This window comes from Bos grunniens, chromosome 2 (assembly GCF_055505025.1).
Source record: "Bos grunniens cultivar Pamir isolate PY7600 chromosome 2, Bosgru_T2T1.0, whole genome shotgun sequence".
In the NCBI taxonomy this organism is placed as follows: domain Eukaryota; kingdom Metazoa; phylum Chordata; class Mammalia; order Artiodactyla; family Bovidae; genus Bos; species Bos grunniens.
In genome coordinates, this window is record NC_141166.1 from 8,618,055 (window position 1) to 8,639,968 (window position 21,914).

The following is a 21,914-nucleotide window of genomic DNA, read 5'->3' on the forward strand; positions in this document are numbered from 1 at the left end:
TAATGCTGGGAAAACTGGAAATTCACATGCAACAGGATGAAGATGGCCCCTTACCTTACACGGTATACAAAAGTTAATTAAAAATGGATTCAAGACCTAAATGTAAGAGCTAAAGTTATAAACTTAGAAGAAAACAGAGAGAGAAAGCTTCCTGACATTGGATTTGGCATTAATTTCTCTAGCAGGACACCAAAAGCACAGACAGCAATAGAAAAAACAGACACATTAGGACTTCATGAAAACTAAAAATGTGTGCATCAACTGACACTATTCATAGAGTGAAAAGGCAGCCGACAGAGTGGGAGAAAATGTTTTCAAATCATATCTCTGGTAAGGGATTAATACCCAGAATATATAAAGAACTCCTAAAATTCAACAACGAAAACCAAATTGGGTATATACACCCAATTATTGGGCAAAGGATTTGAATAGACATTTCTCCAAAGAAGATGTATGAATGGCCAATAACCACAGGAAAGATGCTCAGCATCACAAATAGGGAAATGCAAATCAACTTCACAATGAGATACTTGACACCCAATAAAATGGCTTATCATGAAAACAGAAAACAAGCATTGACGAGCATATAGATAAACTGGAGCCTTTGTGCACTGTTGGTGGGAACATAACATCCTGTGACTGCTGTGGAAAATGGTATGGCAGTTCTTTAAAGAATTAAGCATAGAATTATCATACGATCCCATGATTTTGCTTCTGGGTTTATACACAAAAGAAAGCAGAGACTTGACTATATATGTGTACAGCAGTGTCCACAGCAGCATTATTCATAATAGGCAAAATATGGAAACAACTCAAATGCCCATCAGTGAATAAATTAATAAACAAAATGCAGTGTATACAGACAATGGAATATTGTCCAGTCTTTAAAAACTAATGAAATTCTGATCCTGTGGGTAAATCTTGAAAGGTATGCTCAGTGAAATAAGCCGGGCACAAGAGGATAAATAATGTGTGATTCCACTTACATGAGACAGAAAGTAAATGGTAACGGCCAGGGACTATGAGAAGTAGGGAGTCAGTAGTTACAGTGTATGAGTACAGGGTTTCAATTTGGGATGATGAAACGTTCTAGTGGATAGTGCTTATGTACAACAGTGCGAAGATACTTAACGCCTCTGAATTGTACACTTAAAAATGGTTAAAATTTTATGTTTATCACAATCAAAAACTGCCACCCCCCATTTTTCTTGAGTTGATTATTCTTTGTAGCATGCTTTTGTACATATGTATAGAATATGTACACATGCGTGTACTGTGTATGTATATATGTATGTAAGGTGTTGGAGAAGACTCTTGAGAGTCACTTGGACTGAGAGGAGATCCGACCTGTCCATCCTAAAGGAAATCAGTCCTGAATATTCATTGGAAGGACTGATGCTGAAGCTGAAGCTCCAATACTCTGGCCGCCTGATGGGAAGAGCTGACTCATTGGAAAAGACCCTGATGCTGGGAAAGATTGAGGGCAGGAGGAGAAGGGGATGACAGAGGATGAGATGGTTGGATGGCATCACCGACTCGATGGACATGAGTGTGAGTAAGCTCCAGGAGTTGGTGATGGACAGGGAGGCCTGGCGTGTTGCAGTCCATGGGGTCACAAAGAGTCGGACACGACTGAGAGACTGACCTGAACTGATATGTATATGGGCGCCTCTCATGCCCGATGTTACGTCCTGTTGGCCCACGCTTGCACCCCACTTGTTGCCAGAGCACTCAGCTGTGTGTGGATGTAAGCTGGCAGCAGCTGTCCTGCATGGCACGGGGACATCTTGCCTTTGTCTCAGTGTTTCTCTGCTGCCTGTGCAGTTGCTTGGCCGTGTAGACGGGGCAGTCCTTGACCAGTGTGGGGCTGAAGCCAGTGAGTAAGTCCCTCCTTCTCTGACTCTCCAGCCCCCAATTCCTTGGCTCCTTCCAGGGCTCCTCTCAGGATCAAGCCCCCGTTGCTCACAGAGGTGACCAGCTTGGTAACACAACCTGGACGGGAGGACAACCTGTCTTCCGTCTTCCAACCTTATCCCATGGGGTTACTTCCCAAAACAAGCTTCCTGTGTGTGCCCTTGCCTTGGATTCCACTTTCTCTAGGAGCCCAGGGAAGACACAGGCTAATGACTTCCAAGTTTGGTGATTCTTCCTGTGCGGAGGCACTATCTCAACCTCTCAAAAAGGGGGCATTTTCTAGGTTGTGTGAAAAGGTAAAGACTAATGTAAAGAAAAACCACAGGCCCACCCAATATAGCAAATAAAATTTTACTAATACAGTTGAGCCTCTTGTCTCTTCTCCCAGAGATAACCATTATCCTGAACTCTGAGTTTATCATTTCCCATGCAATTTTAACCTTTTATTATATTTCATTTCAGTTCAGTCGCTCAGTTGTGTCCAACTCTTTGCGACCCAATGGACTGCAGCACGCCAGGCCTCCCTGTCCATCACCAACTCCCGGAGCTTGCTCAAACTCATGTCTATCACGTCGGTGATGCCATCCAACCATCTCATCCTCTTTCGTCCCCTTCTCCCACCTTCCATCTTTCCCAGCATCAGGGCCTTTTCCAGGGAGTCAGCTCTTAGCATCAGGTGACCAAAGTATTGGAGTTTCAGCTTCAGCATCAGTCCTTCCAATGAATATGAAAGTGGTGTGTTTGTAGGCCAAAATGGTCTACTTTCCCCCTCTCTCTGAAAGTAGTTTTCCTATGAAATCTTTTATAAGCTGAAATGGTATAAAGCAGAAAAGCAGTTCCTTGGGGCAATCTTGCTAACAGATGCACAAAATAAATTAAGGTAAAGCACAGATGCTCACGGACCCAGTTCCAGGCGCGTGCGCTTGATGCTGAGAAGCTGAGGGTCATTTCCCAGGAAGGAGCTTGGTGGAGCTGCTCTCACCACTCGGGGGGCATGCTGCCTCCATGACAGCTGCTGCAAAACAGATGTTGAATGTGATTTTCACCTTTTTTCATAAAAGGAAGAATCCTCCTTGGACTTCTTTCTGTTACGGAAAATAGGTACTGGTGCAGGTCTTTCGTAAAGCCAAGTGGCATAAAGCAAACTTCTGAAAACTGGCAGATGCCTGTATTGGCATTTCTTCTAGTTCAAGCTTAATACTCTGTATATGTGTATATACAGTTTTTAAATTTTGCTCTATTTTCAGTTGACACGATTGTCTCTTTAGAAAGAGATCTACATAAAAACTCTACTAATAAGTGAGTTTGACCTTTTATACAGGCGTCCTGCAGTCCATGGGGTCACAAAGAGTCGGACATGACGGGGTGGCTGAACAACAACAATAAGTGAGTTTAAGAAGCTTGTAGGATACAGGGTCACTATATAAAATCAGCCACGTGTCTGTTTACCAGCAGTCAACATTTGGAAGTTGAAATTTAAAAACATTACAATAGCACCATGAAATACTTAGATCCAACAGAGGATATGCAGCATCCATATGCTGAAAACTATAACTCCAGTGAAATACATAAGATTTTACATTTTTTAATTTTATATAAAAGGGATAATTAGATCAGTTTTTCTCAATGTTGTATCTATAAGATTAATCCATATTGAAATATATATTCCGTTTCCCTTGCTATATATACTGCCCTAGTCTAAAAATACAGCATTATTTATTTACTCATTCTTATGTTGGACATTTAGGTTATTTTTGAGATGTTGTTATTGCAACAGTGATGTTGTGAATGTTCTGTATGTGTCCTGTGTACATCCTGGTGGAAGTAGGGGAGTCTTCTCAGGGTATGTAAACAGGCATGATGTTGCTGGCTTATCAGGTTGTGCTTTTTCAGTCTTAGCAGAGACTGTCGAGTAGTCTGTGAGGCTACAGCTGTTTGCGCTCCTACCAGCCATGCAAGAGAGTCCCGTTGCTCTGTAGCGTCACCGGGACTTTATTTTTTCAGAAAAAAGCATTTTTGCCAGTCTGGTAGTTAACATTTTTATTCCTTTTAACATGCTTTTGCATAAACTGTAGATAAAAGCTTCTCAAATGTATTGCTTTGTGAAGAACCAGGTTTTCCCCCAGACTATCACAGATTTATAAAATGCAGTAAGAATATTATAGCAGTGCAAACTTGCTATAATGTTCCTAGATGCCCCATCTTAGATAGAACATTTAGGAATTTTCAGATGTAAGATTTTGAAATGAAGCTATCTTCATTTATCTTCTATTATATTTGTAGCTTCCCTTGTGAATACTTTGTCTCAAAACAAGAGTTGAAAAGTGTCTTAGATCACTTAGTTAGGAATTTAGTTATCCTAATTGTCAGGCATATTAAAAGATCACTGAACAGTCAGATCAGCTGTCATGTTCTTGGAGACCATCGGTTTACAGACTCTACAACTGACCTCGAGTTGTGTATTCAGTAAGTGTTTATTGAGTGTTGTACCAGTCACGGTTAAAGGTTCTAGGGAGACAGTGGTGGACGCAATGAAGCTCCAGCTCCAACAGAACATTAGAAGAGGAAAATATTTAACATGCAAACAAGTGAATCAGAAGTTCAGATAATACAAGTACAGTGAAGAAAATAGGCTTCCTCAGTGGCTCGGTGTTAAAGAATCTGCTTGCTAATGCAGAAGACGTGGATTTGATTCTCTGAGTTGGAAAGATTCCCTGCAAGAGGAAATGGCAACCCACTCCAGTATTCTTGGCTTGGGAAATCCCATGGACAGAGGAGCCTGGCAGGCTACAGTTCACAGGGTGGCAAAGTATCAGGCACAACTGAGTGACTGAACACACACATGAAGAAGAAAAAACAGTGGAGCAGGGCCTCCCTGGTGGCTCAGTGGTAAAGAATCTACCTGCCAATGCAGGGGACGTGGGTTCAATCCCTGACCCGGGAAGATTCCACAAGCGGCGGAGCAACTAAGCCCGTGCACCACAATTCCTGAGCCTGTTGTGCTGTCGAGCCCAGAAGCCGCAACCGCTGAGGCCGCGTGCACCGTAGAGCCTGTGGTCCACAAGGAGAGAAGCATCAAAATGAGAAGTCCGTGCGTCACAGCTATAGAGTAGCCCCCACTGGCTGCAACCAGAGAAAAGCCTACCTAGCAGTGAAGGCCCAGCACTGCCAAAAATAAACAAAATTACTTAAAAAAAACAAAGACAGAGGAGGGCTAGAGAACGGCTTGATGGGTGACAGTGTTTAACTAGAGTGCTCAGGGAAAGCCTGTCTGGAGGAGTGACACTTGGGGTCACTGAATAATAGAACTGCTTTTCCTAGTTTGGGTGTACAAAGGACTTTTTCTCTAAACCATTTTAATAGTGAGTTGCCAGCCACGGTGGCCATTACCACCAATATTTTAATATGTATCTGCTACAAACAACGGCGTTCTAAGAAAACAAAACAAAAACAAAATTCAGGAAATTGACGTTGACACATTACATCATTCTAATCCTTGGACCCCATTCAAGTTTGGCCATGGTTCCTGTAATGTCCTTTATAACAACAAAAATCCAGTCCCTTATTACTCAGTGTGAACTTCCAGATGTTCAAGCTGGTTTTAGAAAAGGCAGAGGAACCAGAGATCAAATTGCCAACATCCGCTGGATCATGGAAAAAGCAAGAGAGTTCCAGAAAAACATCTATTTCTGGTTTATTGACTAGGCCAAAGCCTTTGACTGTGTGGATCACAACAAACTGTGGAAAATTCTGAAAGAGATGGGAATACCAGACCACCTGACCTGCCTCTTGAGAAACCTATATGCAGGTCAGGAAACAACAGTTAGATCTGGACATGGAACAACAGACTGGTTCCAAATAGAAAAAGGAGTACATCAAGGCTGTATATTGTCACCCTGCTTATTTAACTTATATGCAGAGTACATCATGAGAAACGCTGGGCTGGAAGAAACACAAGCTGGAATCAAGATTGCCGGGAGAAATATCAATAACCTCAGATATGCAGATGACACCACCCTTATGGCAGAAGGTGAAGAGGAACTAAAAAGCCTCTTGATAAAAGTGAAAGAGGAGAGTGAAAAAGTTGGCTTAAAGCTCAACATTCAGAAAACGAAGATCATGGCATCCAGTCCCACCACTTCATGGGAAATAGATGGGGAAACAGTGGAAACAGTGTCAGACTTTATTTGGAGGGGCTCCAAAATCACTGCAGATGGTGACTGCAGCCATGAAATTAAAAGACGCTTACTCCTTGGAAGGAAAGTTATGACCAACCTAGACAGCATATTCAAAAGCAGAGACATTACTTTGCCAACAAAGGTCCGTCTAGTCAAGTCTATGGTTTTTCCAGTGGTCATGTATGGATGTGAGAGTTGGACTGTGAAGAAAGCTGAGTGCCGAAGAATTGATGTTTTTGAATTGTGGTGTTGGAGAAGACTCTTGAGAGTCCCTTGGACTGCAAGGAGATCCAACCAGTCCATCCTAAAGGAGACCAGTCCTGGGTGTTCTTTGGAGGGACTGATGCTGAAGCTGAAACTCCAGTACTTTGGCCACCTGATGTGAAGAGTTGACTCATTGGAAAAGACCCTGATGCTGGGAGGGATTGGGGGCAGGAGGAGAAGGGGTCGACAGAGGATGAGATGGCTGGATGGCATCACCGACTCGATGGACGTGAGTTTGAGTGAACTCCGGGAGTTGGTGATGGACAGGGAGGCCTGGCGTGCTGCATTCATGGTGTCGCAAAGAGTCGGACACGACTGAGTGACTGAACTGAACTGAACTATCACTCAATGTATTAGGTTGTCAGGTGTCTTTTATTTCGTCTCTTTCAGCCTGAAACAGTTCCTAGTCCTCCCCGCCTTTCAGGATGCTCACACTCTTGGAGACTGCAGGCTGAACCTGAACTTCCTGATGTCTCCTGCTTCGTGGGCAGGGAGAGCAAGAAGGAGGAAGTGAGGATCCGGGTGGCCACCCTAGAGAGGGCCTTTGCAGGTCTACTTGTGCAGTCGCGCTGGTGGACAACACCGCCCTTGACAGCTGCAGCCTGAGCACTGGGAACAGAGCAACTAAAACTGTTTTCCTTGTTCCTGGGGGGATTCTCATGGTTTTTAGGGAAAGAACTCATGTTTGTGGTTTTCCTCAACCTCTGATGTTTTAGATCAAACTTGTTGGGAACTTCCCTGGTGATCCAGTGGCTAAGACACTGTGCTCCAATGTAGGGGGTGTGGGTCAGGAAACTAGACCCCATATGTCCCAACTAAGAACCCAGTATAGCATAAATAAGCACATAAATGTTTTTAGGGGAAAAAAAATGTTTGAGCCCAAGTACCTGGATGCGTTTGCAAACCTGAAGTGTTTTTGCAGGCCATTTTGAGTCTTAGATTAGATAACTGCCCTGTAATCGGACTGCTTCTTCAAAGTGCCCGTGAAAACAGTAGCTCAGTGGGATGGCCAGAGGACTGTTAACAGGAGACAGACTTCTCTGCTTCTCCATTTGTCCTGTCTCCCTACTTTTGTTCCACCTATTTCCTCAAGGAGGCCTTAAAATCTGCTACTCTGTCTTCCCTGCTCTTTTTAGTAAGCAACTAAACAAACTTTAGGCTGAAAAAAAGAAAAAAGACAAAAGCCATGGTGCTGCTGAGGGGCTGTCAACAGCTGGGACCTCATTAGAAGTTCTCATAGTTATGGTTTTGGAGACTGACTGTCTCTAACAGATATTCCCCAGAAAAACCAAATGAAGTGTTTCTGTTTATTGATGGGCTGCAGGGCTTGAGTATCGTTAATTGAGTGCAGTCAGTACCTTTGTAACTTGCAGATGTGTGAGTGAGTGTGTGAGTGAGTGTGTGTGTGCGCACATGTGTGTGTGTGTCTGAGCTTAACTGTTAATGTGACCAGGTGGTGGCTGTGGTTGTGGGTCTCACTGCCCTCCTGAAGTGGTGGTCTGCATTTTCTCGGGGTTTAGGGTGAGCAGTTACCCCCTCAGCTGCTGGAAAATGACTTCTGCATCGTGTACACATCTTCTGTAAAGCGTCATCACGGAATTCTTTCCACCTTAGCCATGGGGAAAAAAGGCAAAACCAATAACCTTGCCTCTGGCATCAGTGAACCTGTAGCCACTGGACTCTGGATGGGTGGAATTTTCTATCTCAGATTTACAGAAAGAGAATGTGAAATTCTCTTGCCTTAGGACTCCAAAGATAATTTCACTGCTGAATGGATTGAAACGTCACTTCTGTGCTTCCCTGATAGCTCAGTTGGTGAAGAATCCTCCTGCAATGAGGATTCAATTCCTGAGTTGGAAAGATCCGCTGGAGAAAGGGATAGGCTACCCACTCCAGTATTCTTGGGCTTCCCTTGTGGCTCAGCTGGTAAACAATCCGCCTGCAATGCAGGAGACCTGGGTTTGATCCCTGAGTTGGAAAGATCCCCTGGAGAAGGGAAAGGCTACCCACTCCAGTATTCTGGCCTGGAGAATTCCATGGACTGTATAGTTGCAAAGAGTCGGACACAACTGAGCAACTTTCACTTTCCAACTTGATGTACAGAAATGATGGATGCCTCATGATTTTTTGGTTCAAAGCAGACGGGTGCAGCACAATCATTTTCATAGTTTGTTCCTCGGTGAATGATAAACATCACTTTCTCTGCCTTGGGCAGGGGACCAAAGAGTAGAGCAGCCGTAATTCTGGAAAGATTGAGAAATGCGCATCTAGCAGCCGTCATTATCTGTCACTCCCTGAAGCCTATTTTCCTATCTGACCTTCCCATTTTCCCCTTCCGTGATTTTAGTGCACCCAAGACCCAGCTGCAGAGTAACCCTGAATTCCCAAGAAACTGTGTTGTTATGTGTTATCCTTAACATATTTTAGGTGCAAACTATTTGTAGTCATTTTTACTGCTCACTTACTGCATGGGTGATTTCTGCATATGAAGGCAGCTCAGATCTCTATTTTATGGAAAACTTACATAACAGGAAAAGCCTGGGTTTTTAAGCCAAATTATTTGTTTTCCTTATAACTGTTGTACTGCCAGAGATGAATACTACGTGACCTCTGAAGAAGTAGAGTGGTCAGTGATGCTCTGGATTTTATGGGATCCCGGCAATCTTCTAGAGAATAAATGTGCAACTGTCACCTGTTTAACAGGATGGTGTTACTTTTATATCGTTAGGGAATTCAGAAACCCATAAAAGGGAATTATCTCTACAACTTCCCTGGTGGTCCAGTGGTTAAGCATCTGCCTGCCAAAAAATAAGATCCCACAGGCTGCGGGGTAATCAAGCCCGCTCAGCACAAGGACTGACCATGTGCGCTCTGGAACCCATATGCCACAACTGCTGAGCCTGGGGACCCTAGAGCCCCTGCTCCACGACAAGAGAAGCCCACGCACCACAGCTAGAGAGTAACCTGCCCTCTGCAACCAGAGAAAGCTTGAACCCAGCAATGAAGAGCCCACGCGCCTCAGTGAGGGCCCAGTGCAGCTCCAGGGAATTATTTCTAAAACAATTTAAGGAGGGGAAAAAAAAGAATTTGGTTTCTGAATGGATTCTGTTTGTCCCGAGTGCTTTCAGTCCGTGTCCATAGATGAAGCCCTCACCTCCTGTCTCCATTCTTCTAAAGCCCTTTTGTGCTGTTCCCGGGATGTTAGGGACAGCTCAGGAATCCACGTGCTGATGTCTTGGACACAGTGAGGGGCAGAGCTACCAGCTAAGGGCGCTGACCTTTTTCCTCTAATAGGAAACAACAAAAGTTTTGCCTCTACATTAATTGTTCATATTTTCTGCTCACCTCGGACCTTAAAGTCACACAGTTCATAAGCTGTGTTTATGCCACATTAAGGGGGAAATGCATGTGAAAGAGAGGGGAAAAAAACCAGCAAAACTTAGAAAAAGTCTCATCAACTCCTGCATGGCTTCATTTTTGAATAATTCTTCATCAGTTCACACATATTGGGATTTAGAAGAGAAAGATACGTATAACTCATTGCTGTCGTCTGCATGTTAATTCAGTTATGGTGTCTTTCTGGAATGATTTTAATAATTGTTTTGAAAGGAAATAGGAAGAAGGATGTGATTATCAAGTAGCTAATTATCTACACACATTTTTAGGAGGTATATTTAAAACAAAAGAATACATAAAGTTCAGAAATAAAGGATAGGAGTTGAGTTCTGTGCAATATACAGTTGACTCTTGAACAACACAGATTTGAACTGCACAGGCCCTCTTCTATGCAGATTTTTTCCCAGTAAACTACAGTGCTATGCAGTCTGCACGGTTGGTTTACTTCACAGGTGTGGAGTCATGGATACGAAGGGCCCCTGCAAAGGTATATGCAGACTTTCAACTGGGCATGTTGGTGACCCTAACCCTTTGTTGTTCGGCAGTCGACTGGATGACCAACAGAAAGCTACACCAGCTGTATTAATATCAGACAAAACAGACTTTAAGACAAAAGACCTTCCTAGAGAAAGACAGAGGCTACTAATAATAAAATATTTAGTTCACGAGGAAAACAAAACAATTCTAAACTTGCTTTTTGTTTTTCTTGTTTAGTCGCTAAATTGCATCTGATGACCCCATGGACTCTAGGCCACCAGGCTCCTCTGTCCTTGGGATTTTCCAGGCAAGAATACTGGAGCAGTTTGCCATGTCCTTCTCCAAGGGATCTTCCTGACTCAGGGATCAAATCTTAGTCTCCTGCATTGGCAGACAGATTCGTTAACATATCTGTAAAAATGTATGAAGCCAAAGTGAGCAAATTACAAGGCAAAATAAATCCACCTGAGTGGGAGATCTGAACAAACCTATTGGTAATCATTAGTTCAAACAGACACCCCCTCTAAAAGAAATCAGTATATAGAACTTCTAAAGAACACAAGCTTAACATACTGAACATATTTATGGTACGGCAGGCACCCAACAGCTACAGAAAGATGTTTCAAGCACGCATAGCAGATTTATGAAAATGGATGAAATATTGTAACAAAAGCTAGTCTCAGAAATATTGAAGGATTGATATCTCTATGGATAAAAACCTCTGATCATAGTGAAAATAAATGAGATGTTAAAAAGATAACAAGCAAAATCTCCCACCTATTTGGAATTTTAAGAAATATCTAAACAATTCATGAGACAAGGAAGAAATCATAATGGAAATTAAACTAAATACTTAGAATCAAATAATAATGAAAGTAATATATATTCAAACTTGTGGGAATAGCTAAAAAATAAAATTTAGAAATATATATTCCTTAAATGTTTCTATTAAAAAGGAGAAAATTGAAAAATTACAGACTCAGCATCCAACTTAAGGCAATAGAAAAAGGAAAAACTCAAAGAACAAAGAGTAGAAATTAATGAAATAGAGAGTAAATATACATAGAATCAATAATGTCAAACAGGTGATTCCCTGAAGAGAAAGTGGTGTGTGTCTCTACTTATTTGGGTCTTTAATTTCTTTCAACTATGTTGAATAGTTTTCAGTGTACCAAGTGAAGGATAATCATTTCAACCATGGGAGCTGGAACCAAGGGATAGCCATATGGGGAAAGAAAAAAGTGAACTCTGACTCTTGTCTCACATACAGAAATTAACTTGAAGTGGATCCTAGACCTAAATGTAAAAACTAAGCTAGAAAACATAGGAGAAAATCCTAGTGACCTTGGGTATGGCAGAGATTTCTAAATTTGACACAAAAAGCACAAAGTAGTTTTTTAAAGTCAACACATGGACGTGTGAATTCACATTCACACGAGTGAACTCCAGGAGTCGGTGATGGACAGGGAGGCCTGGCGTGCTGCGATTCATGGGGTGGCAGAGAGTCGGACACGACTGAGCAACTGAACTGAACTGAACTGAACTGAAAACTAGTAACAACCCAGTTGCCTGTCAGCAGGTACATGCATAAATATCCTTACAGTGGAATTCTACTTGATAATAAGAAGGATCATAAAAGAGAACCCAGTAATATGACTCTCAAAATGATTATGCTCAGGGAAAAAACCGAGGACCCCCCCTCCCCGGCCAAAAGTACATTTATATGAAATACTAAAAAAATATGATCTGATCTAGAGTGACAGAAAATAGACAGTGGTTACTGGTGGGAGTGGGATGGGCATCTCATACACTTTAGTTTTATGGAGAGTACAGAGTTAAATATGAAAGGTGAAATCATAAAATTTTAAGACCATCTGGGAGAACATCATTGTGATCTCAGAGTATACAAGGATTTCTCAAGACACAACACAAAAGGAAGAAAACTGATACATTTAGTAAGGTTCAAATTTAAAACTTGTATATCTCAAAAAAAAATTGGGAAAAAGTACTTATGGCACCTATAATTAACAAAGAATTAGTACCCCAATAGAACTCCCATTCCTCAATTAAAAGAGACAGCCCAATAGAAGAATGGACAAAAGATACGAGCACACATATGGATTCTGCAGGCAAGAATACTGGAGTGGGTTGCTGTGCCCTCCTCCAGGGGATCTTCCCAACCCAGGAACCTAACTGCTTCTCTTTTGTCTCCTGCATTGGCAGGCAGGTTCTTTACCACTAGCGCCACCTGGGAAGCTATATCATGTTAAGAGGAACCCCAGAAGACCCATAAACATGAAAAGAGGTTCAACATCTTTATTTTTCAAAGAAATGTGAATTATAACCAAAGTTAGAGCTGATTTCATATCCCTTACTTTGCATTGGTAAAAATTTAAAGGTCTATATCAAATGTTGGCATAGATATGAAGCAACCAGAACACACTTTCACTCTTAGACAGTAAATTGGTACAAACACTTTGGAAAACTACTTGGCATCGTCTACTAAAGTAAAAGGTACGTCAGTGTTGAGGCCCAGGACGCTTGCTTAAAAGACGCTTGCTCCTTGGAAAGAAAGCTCTGACAAACCTAGACAGTGTATTAAAAAGCAAAGTTGCGACTTTGCCGACAAAGGTCCATATAGTCAAAGCTGTGGTTTTTCCAGGAGTCATGTACAAATGTGAGAGTTGGACCATAAAGAAGGCTGAGAACGAAAGAATTGATGCTTTCGAATTGTGGTGCTGGAGAAGACTCCTGCGAATCCCTTGGACAGCAAGGAGATCAAACCAGTCAATCCTAAAGGAAATCAATCCTGAATATTCACTGGAAGGACTGATGCTGAAGCTGAAGCTCCAGTACTTGGCCACCTGGTATGAAGAGCTGACTCACTGGAAAAGACCCTGATGCTGGAAAAGATTGAGGGCAGGAGGAGAAGGGGGCAACAGAGGATGAGATGGTTGGATGGCGTCACTGACTCAATGGACATGAGTTTGAGCTAACTCTGGGAGATAGTGACGGACGGGAAAGCCTGGTGTGCTGCAGTCCGTGAGGTCTCAGAGAGTGGTGTATAACTTAGAGACTGAAGAACAAAGGCCCAGTAATGCCACTTACAGTGTGCACACCAGAGAAACCATGCATATGGGCACCAAGAATGTTCCTAACAGCATTGTAGTAGCAAAAACTGAAGGCAGTCCAGATTCCAGCAGCATTAGTGGGATTGTGGTATAGCTGTACAACGGAATATTATACAGTCCTGAAGAGGGTGGCTCACAGTTACAGCAACAAGGAAGAATCTTAGGGAAAAAGGCAAGTTATAGAAGAATATATGCAACATGATTCGGTCTTTAGGGGAGCTTATAAATGTTGTAAAAATATAAAGAAAAACAAAGATAAGCTTGAAATTCCAGAAAATAATTACTTTGAAGCTAAAAAGGAATAGGATGGAGCTAAAAACTCGGGCATGCTGAGGACTTCAAAATGATAGTGATGTTCTTGTTCTATCATTGGGCATGTTCTTATCATTTTATACCTTACATTCATTTTATAATACTTTACATTTGATTTTATAATATGAACTCTACATAATATAACCTTCAATAAACTTATTTTTAAAATAAGTGCAAACTGCAGAATTTAGCATATGACTAACAGGACACCTGTTCTTGTGCACCTACAAGAAAAGAATGCTTCTTTGGGGAAAAAAACAAATTATAATGAATTCTACCCCACTACTTACGTTTAATGATTTCGATTTCCTCTTGGTAAAGGTTTTCCTGCGCCCCCAACCCTTATTCTCTCTGCTGTGCTGCCCGTCACTTTGTAGGAGAGATTTGAAGCGCTTTTCACCATCTATGATGACCAGGTTACATTTCAGTTGTTCAAAAGCTTTAGAAGAGTCCGAATAAATTTCAGCAAGCCTGAGGCAGCAGCAAGGGCTCGAATAGAACTCCACGAGACAGACTTCAACGGAAGGAAGCTGAAGCTGTATTTCGCACAGGTACTTACTTCATTGTGCAGAGGGCAGAGTGGGCTGAACTTGTTTTCCTCCATCCAGTGATACTGTCGGTTCTCCGTCTTCTCTATCATCATATCAGAGATCTTTGAAATGAACAATCCCAATCAGCAAATCATGTAAACATATTTTTCCTTTGTTTTACAGATACATAAACATATACATTTATTAAGCATATTTGCCCTCCTGACTTTGTTTTGCTTAGCCTAACAGAGGGTTTCATATTTTTCTGGCAGCTTTTCTCAACTGGGGTTGAGAGGATTAAGCCCTAACACCGTAAGGTCACTTTTCTCCTGTCATCTAGAATGGCACTTGGGATGGGACATCCTTGGAAGATGTGAGAAAAGCAGTCTCTGGACTCATTTCCATGGGCTGTGATTCCTAAGACGTGCCCTGTTGAAACGCTCCCAGCCCAAGGGGTGAGCAGGGAGCAGACAGCACATGCAGAAAGGCTGTCCTAGACTTTGGAATTGCAGAGGATCCTGCAAGTTAATGAGAATTGGCCATCCTTATTATTCGAATCCTCCATTGATAGGACTCTGACAAACCAAGTACTTCTTGGAAGAATTAGTGAAATAAAAGCATTAGATCAGCTGTTAGGTGTACTGTTTTATTTTTCACAAAGCATTTTTTTTCCCTTGGTCTAGCTTTCAAAATTAAAAAAAAAAAAATTAAGATGGAGTTTGCTGTCTGACATTACAAATGAAACCTATGTTTGGACACGTCTTGGTGGAGTCGATGGTGACGGTATAACCTAATCTCTTCTAAAACTGGAATTCAGTGCTCAGTACGATTCATTGTCCATTCGTCTACTCATTGCTTTTTCTTTCTGTTTGACGAATATTTATTGGGCACCTAATGGTCTGTGTCATGCACTAAGTGTTCAGTGGTGAACCAGACAGACTCTGACCCAGCCCCTGGAAGATATGTAGCCTGTCAAAGAGAAATTTTACATTTTCTCCAAAGAGGTGTTATAGTTAATGGGAAGATGAAAGTGAAACACATAGCCTGGCCATAAACTGTGAGCATCTCCCCCGCTGCAGGTACAGATGTCCGGCGAAACGCGAGACAAGTCTTATTTACAGCCGCCCCAGCCTGCCAAGCAGTTCCTCATCTCCCCTCCCGCGTCGCCTCCGGTGGGGTGGAAGCAGGGCGGGGACGCAACGCCTGTTATAAATTATGACCTACTCTGTGCTGTTTCCAAACTGGGACCAGGTAACCAACTTCTCTCTCTCCTGTTTTTTCCTCCAAACTTTTGCTTTAAAGCCCTCATTCAGCTAGCTATCCATGTTCTAGCCAACTAGTAGCAACATGATCAGCGTGGAAGTTAGTCACACAAACCTGGGTTCAGATTCTAGCCTCTGCTAACTTTGTGATCTTGAGCAGGTTATTTAGCCTCCATTTTCTGAGCCTCTGTTTTCTCATCTAAAATAGCGATCATAGGAGCTACCCTTCAACATGGTTATAAGGACTAAGGGCTTTCCCAGGTGGCACAGTGGTAAAGAATCTGCCTGTCAAAAAAAAAAAAAAAGAATCTGCCTGTCGATGCAGGAGACACAGAGATGCAGGTTCAGTCCCCAAATCGGGAAGGTCGTCTGGAGAAGGAAATGGCAACCCACTACAGTATTCTTGCCTGGGAAATCCCATGGATAGAGGGGCTTAGTGGGCTACAGTCCACAAAGTCACAGAGCTGGACACAATTCAGCAAGACTGAGTGCATGCACGCGCCCACACACACACACACACACACAAGAACTAAGTGATATATACGTAATAGTAAATCTAACTGCAGTTTTTACTGTTCCAAATTCTAGTACATGACAGATCATTAGAGAATATTAGTTGCCATCGAAATAGCAGACAGACAACTTCTACACTGAATAGTTTATCAAGGTATTGGTGGTGATACCATATCATCCCTTCAGATTCTTCTCTTGTATTTCTTTTCCACTCTTCTTTTCCTTCTGTTTAATTTCTCTCTCTCATCCCTCCAAAATACTATAATAAATCAGTGCCATTGTTGGTTCATAGTAGTCATCCACCTAAAATAATGTTGTGTCTTCATTAACATTAGGGGATACAAAAGGCATTTGAGGGGAAGTTGTTTTTAGACATGAGAGCTATATCTTGGATCCCTGAGGTCCTCTAAGAGATTGCCGATGCTGCCTGAAACCTTACAGGTGTCTCCCAAGGGGAACCCAGAAACCATTACGAAGTTAAGCAGGAACACGTGCGTTGTTCATAGAACAGTAATTCGCACTTGCGTTTTAACTCCCAAGACCTCAGTACTCCTCACTACTAATTTCTCGAAATGCCAGAATTTTTTAAGAACCTTAAAAAGCATCAATTCTCTAATGTCTAAACAAGATAAAGTACTATGACATAGGATTTACAGATTGAAAAGCCAGTAATCAGCAATGAAAACATGAGTAGAACAAGAAGTTTCAAGGTTCAGAACCCTTTCTTTGCTATTTACCTCTGCAGGAGAGAAATATGAACTTCACGCAGGAACCGAGTCCACACCAAGCGTGGTGGTTCACGTCTGTGAAAGTGAAACTGAAGAGGAAGAAGAAACAAAAAACCCCAAACAGAAAATCACCCAGACACGGCGCCCAGAACCTCCGACCGCAGCGCTGAGCGAGCCCCGGGCCTTCGACTGTGCGCTTTGAGGCTTTGGTGGTGTGGCGTGGAGCCACTGCCCACCTGGCCAGGGATGGCGGGGACATGCCCACCCATGACCGTGACCACTGCTCAGCCAAGGGGAGGCCAGGGGGCACGGAGCACCCACACTGGGGACAGTAGAACATGGAGTAGCAGTTTTAACAGATCAGTTAAAAGCACAATTTTTAACTGATGTTCTGAACAGCATGTTACTTTAAAGGATTAGCCCCCACCACGTGGCAACTCTTGACCATTTTTAAACAGCAAATTAGGAGAATGGCTTCCTCCAGAAACATCGATTTCCCTGATTCTGGATAGCATGGGGTACCCCAAAGTGAAAACGGTAGTCACCCAGGGCAGTTCCATTTTTGAGAACTTAAAAATAGTCTTAAAATAATAATAATAATAAAAAGTATTACAGTTTTAATAATCTAGATGAGTATGTTTGTAATGGTCTGTTGGCTCCAAACAAATCTTTTGGTCAAAGATTAATTGCTATTCAATATACATGGAATTTTTTGCCCAGAAAGAGACCTGACATAGAGAATAATTCACAGAAAATCATTTTTTTTCTCAAGTGGTTTTTTTTTCTTTAGCTTTGGGGAAGAAATGCCCGGTTCCTTTCGACTGTCAGAATCAAGGTGCCCAAATCTACAAGCACACTGTTCTCATCACAAAGTGATACATAATAGACCCCAGTTCCAGATAACGCCCCCCGGGCAAAGAGCTGCTGCTTTGGAAGCGAGACGCATCACCTGTGACCCTGATGACTGTGATCTCAGGCGGCTACCACGCTGTCCCATTTGTGACACGTCCTGGCCTGTAGCTCGGGCTGTCTTCAACCACCACTTGAGTGGCCATTATTCATATTTGTGTGTCATCATTCATAGACTTTAAATCAGAAAAAGTACTGATAAGATTTTCTGAAGACTGTTTTTAATTGTCCATTTAAACATTCTTCTGTTTGCTTTGACATAGAAGTCGCACACATTGTTTTTCTGTGAATTAGGGAAAGATGGAGCAGATAGGGATAATTCATTGGTCAGAGTTTCTTTTGGGTGAAATTTGTTTACCGTGGCCTCCAGTTGGCATTTTCCCTTAAAACAGAGTTGTTTCCTACTTGTATTTGAGGGTGTATCATTGAACAAACATCTTCTTAGTTACTCTTTTGTGGTCTGTGGGAATTTCGAAGTCCTTTTTGTAGAAAAGTGTTGTAACTAAGAATGCTTTGCTTCAGGTCAGGTGGCCGTACTGGCTTTCTGCTCCTCCAGGTTTTCTTTGTAAGGCAAGTGTCTGGGGCTCCTTGCTGTGTCTGTGCAAGGACTTGTGAGTTTGGACTAATAAACCAGTGTGGCTGCCACGACAACGAAAGAAAAATGCAGAAATTCAGATCATGCTATCGATACATTTTTGGTAACGTGTTTCTGTGGTCTAGATGTTCTTATTGTGGTAGAATTTATTTCTAAGGACTTAAACTTTATTGCAAAAAAAAAAAGTTTCCTATATTTTCCTTACCTTCAAATATGCTGAGATGATCAACTCTTCTGTTTGTATATATCCACCACTTACGGTAAGCCTCGATGTAAATTCAGTTGAAATTTGTGATTCTGTAAGCTGTTTATTAAACTTATTAAATTTATTATTTGGCAGTTTAACTGGCAGCCATGTAATAAATTTACTTTGCAGTTCTAAATTCAGCCAGTTTTTAATCTTATCTGGGTGCACTAATTTATCATTGCAGAACAAACTCTGTAAGTCAGGAAATGTATGTATTTTCAATGTTTGGAAATTTTTGAATTTTCTTTTAGATAATATTTATTCACTGTAATTTTCTAAGTGATCAAAAGTCATGATGTTTTATTATTTGGCTTGGCTTTCATGCTGTACCTTCCAATGAAAGAATCAGATCAGTCGCTCAGTCGTGTCCAACTCTTTGCGACCCCATGAATCGCAGCACGCCAGGCCTCCCTGTCCATCACCAACTCCCGGAGTTCACTCAGACTCACGTCCATCGAGTCAGTGATGCCATCCAGCCATCTCATCTTCTGTCATCCCCTTCTCCTCTTGCCCCCAATCCTTCCCAGCATCAGAGTCTTTTCCAATGAGTCAACTCTTCACATGAGGTGGCCAAAGGACTGGAGTTACACCTTTAGCATCATTCCTTCCAAAGAAATCCCAGGGCTGATCTCCTTCAGAATGAACTGGTTGGATCTCCTGGCAGTCCAAGGGACTCTCAAGAGTCTTCTCCAACACCACAGTTCAAAAGCATCAATTCTTCGGCCCTCAGCCTTCTTCACAGTCCAACTCTCACATCCATACATGACCACAGGAAAAACCATAGCCTTGACTAGACGGACCTTTCTTGGCAAAGTAATGTCTCTGCTCTTGAATATGCTATCTAGGTTGGTCATAACTTTCCTTCCAAGGAGTAAGCGTCTTTTAATTTCATGGCTGCAGTCACCATCTGTAGTGATTTTGGAGCCCCAAAAAATAAAGTCTGACACTGTTTCCATTGTTTCCCCATCTATTTCCCATGAAGTGATGGGACCGGATGCCATGATCTTTGTTTTCTGAATGTTGAGCTTTAAGCCAACTTTTTCACTCTCCACTTTCACTTTCATCAAGAGGCTTTTGAGTTCGTCTTCACTTTCTGCCATAAGGGTGGTGTCATCTGCATATCTGAGGTTATTGATATTTCTCCCGGCAATCTTGATTCCAGCTTGTGTTTCTTCCAGTCCAGCGTTTCTCATGATGTACTCTGCATACAAGTTAAATAAACAGGGTGACAATATACAGCCTTGACGAACTCCTTTTCCTATTTGGAACCAGTCTATCCCTAACTTAAACTGTCTTTTATAGTCCAACAATGCAAATTTAAGTGTTAGTTGCTCAGTTGTATCTAACTCTTTGTGACCCCATGGACTATAGCACACCAGGCTCCTCTGACCATGGAATTCTCCAGGCAAGAATACTAGAGTGGATTGCCATTTCCTTCTCCAGGGCCTCTTCCTAACCCAGGGATCAAACCCAGATCTCTTGCATTGCAGGCAGATTCTTTACCATGTGAGCCACCAGGGAAGCCCCACCAACAATGCAAATTACCTGAATATTTCTTTTTCTCTTTATTTTTTTCAATGTTGAATAAATTAAAGAAAAACTTAAACCAAAATTAAGTATATATTAAATAATATGTTTTTAATTTAATATATGTAAAACTTTTCTGAGGACTTCCCTGGTGGTCCAGTGGTTAAGACTCCAAGCTTCCACTGCAACTTTTCTGAATGGAAAACATTAATATTTTTGTTCTTTCTAGTATAGTGTTTCCGCAACATGAGCTCTAAAAGAAAAACTACTAAACCCATTAACTTTTTAAAATTTTTGACTGTACCCCACAGCTCGAGAGAATCTTATTTCCTTGACCAGGGATTGAACCCAAGCCCTTGGCAACGAATGCACCAAGTCCTAACCACTGGACCTCCAGGCAATTCCTACCCATTAACATTTTAATATTGTGAAATCAACCAGAATCTCCCCAGGTATTATGATCTTTTTTGACTATTCTGTATCCAATTCATGTATCCATCTTGTGAGAGATGAGTCTCATTAATCTTTTATTTAAGTACCTTTTAATAAGTTCATGTACATGAACTCAGTTTCTTCTTTGAAACTGAGTCATCACTTAGATTTAACTTAAGTATAATAGCCATGGTTTCTTTAGACACCATAATCTCGAATCAGGTTAGGCAGTTGTGAGGGAAGAAGATGATGCTTTTTGTTAGGAAAAACATTTGTAGAAGATAAGAAAATTATAATACAATAAAAATAGTTGACAGAACTTGCAGTGCGTGGGCTCTTGTGGTCTAGGTTCTTTCAATTTACCCACCTGATGAAACCAGAAGTGAATGTGTTATATTTAGAAGTGTATGCCTCTGAGCATCTACTGGTTTAGGTGTTAAGAGGCAGAAATGGTAAAAACAGTTCCCTTGCCTTGGAGAGCTGAAAATCAGGTGAAAGCAAACTAGTCCTTTCACATTCTGCTTCTCCAAAATGTTGTACACTAAAGCCTATCGGTAATTAAGAGCCAAAGAAAAGCTACTGGGAACTTTTAAGTTCAACGTAAAGGGTATTTTTTTTAATTGAAATATAGTTGATTTTACAGTGTTGTGTTAGTTTCTGCTGTAGAGCAAAGTGATTCAGTTACACATACAGATACATATCCTTGTTTATATTCTTTTCCATTACGGCTCATCACAGGGTATTGACTATAGCGCCCTGTGCTATACAACTGGACTTCGTTGTTTGTAGCATAAACGTTTAAATCAACATTTTGGTTTATGGGATATTCAAATCAAAGAGATGCCAGGAGACAGCGTCAGTCTAGCACTTTCATTCTTGTAGAATATGATTGTTTTTCCCATTCACATTAATCCCATCTTTTTAAAATGTTGTGATATAAAGTGGAAATATTTGATTTCTCAGAATCTCAGTTACAGAGCTGAGGGCAGCTTTGGAAATCATATCGTCGAATCCTCGTGTTGCTTAGATGAGAAAGCAGGCGATGTGACTTGCTGCGAAGCCCACAGAAGGCAGCCCAGGTTCTCGAATTGGCAGTCCCAACGTCCAGGCTGTGGCTTTTCTCTACTTTTTCTTGCACTGACTTCTTAAAGACACTCAGAGGCCACGATAACCAGTCATAAGAAACAAAAGGGGAAAAAATTCCTTTTCCCCAGTGAGATACAATGAATAAGAAAAATCTTATCTGACGAAGTCAGTGACTTAGTAATTTCAATGAGTGAATTTCATGTTCCATGTTTTGTATTTTTGTGTCCTTGTACCATTGGATTTGGAATCTACTTAATGTTATTTTGGTAGCCAGGAATTGTGGTGACATTTTGTGTAGGCCTTCCTAGATTTTCATAATAATCGGATTAGAATATAAATAGGCATACTTGAGACATGACTGTAATGAAGCAGAATGAGACCTAATATGATTTGGAAAGGGCTTGCGGTGGAAG

The 21,914-nt window shown here is 41.7% G+C and overlaps 1 protein-coding gene across 2 annotated transcripts in view; it reads left to right on the forward strand.

The window, feature by feature from the left end:
* Positions 1-18,817, forward strand: part of RCAN3 (regulator of calcineurin 3) — a 33,019-nt gene extending 14,202 nt beyond the window's left edge. Inside the window, exons 3-5 of one of the 2 annotated variants that reach the window (XM_086328467.1) lie at positions 14,050-14,223; positions 15,282-15,453; positions 16,723-18,817. In XM_086328467.1, the coding sequence (XP_086184593.1) occupies positions 14,050-14,223; positions 15,282-15,453; positions 16,723-16,907 (531 nt within the window). In that variant the 3' untranslated portion in view covers positions 16,908-18,817. The remainder of the gene's footprint in view (positions 1-14,049; positions 14,224-15,281; positions 15,454-16,722) is intronic. The other variant, XM_086328472.1, reaches the window with a different exon arrangement.
* The last annotated feature ends 3,097 nt before the right edge of the window (positions 18,818-21,914 follow it).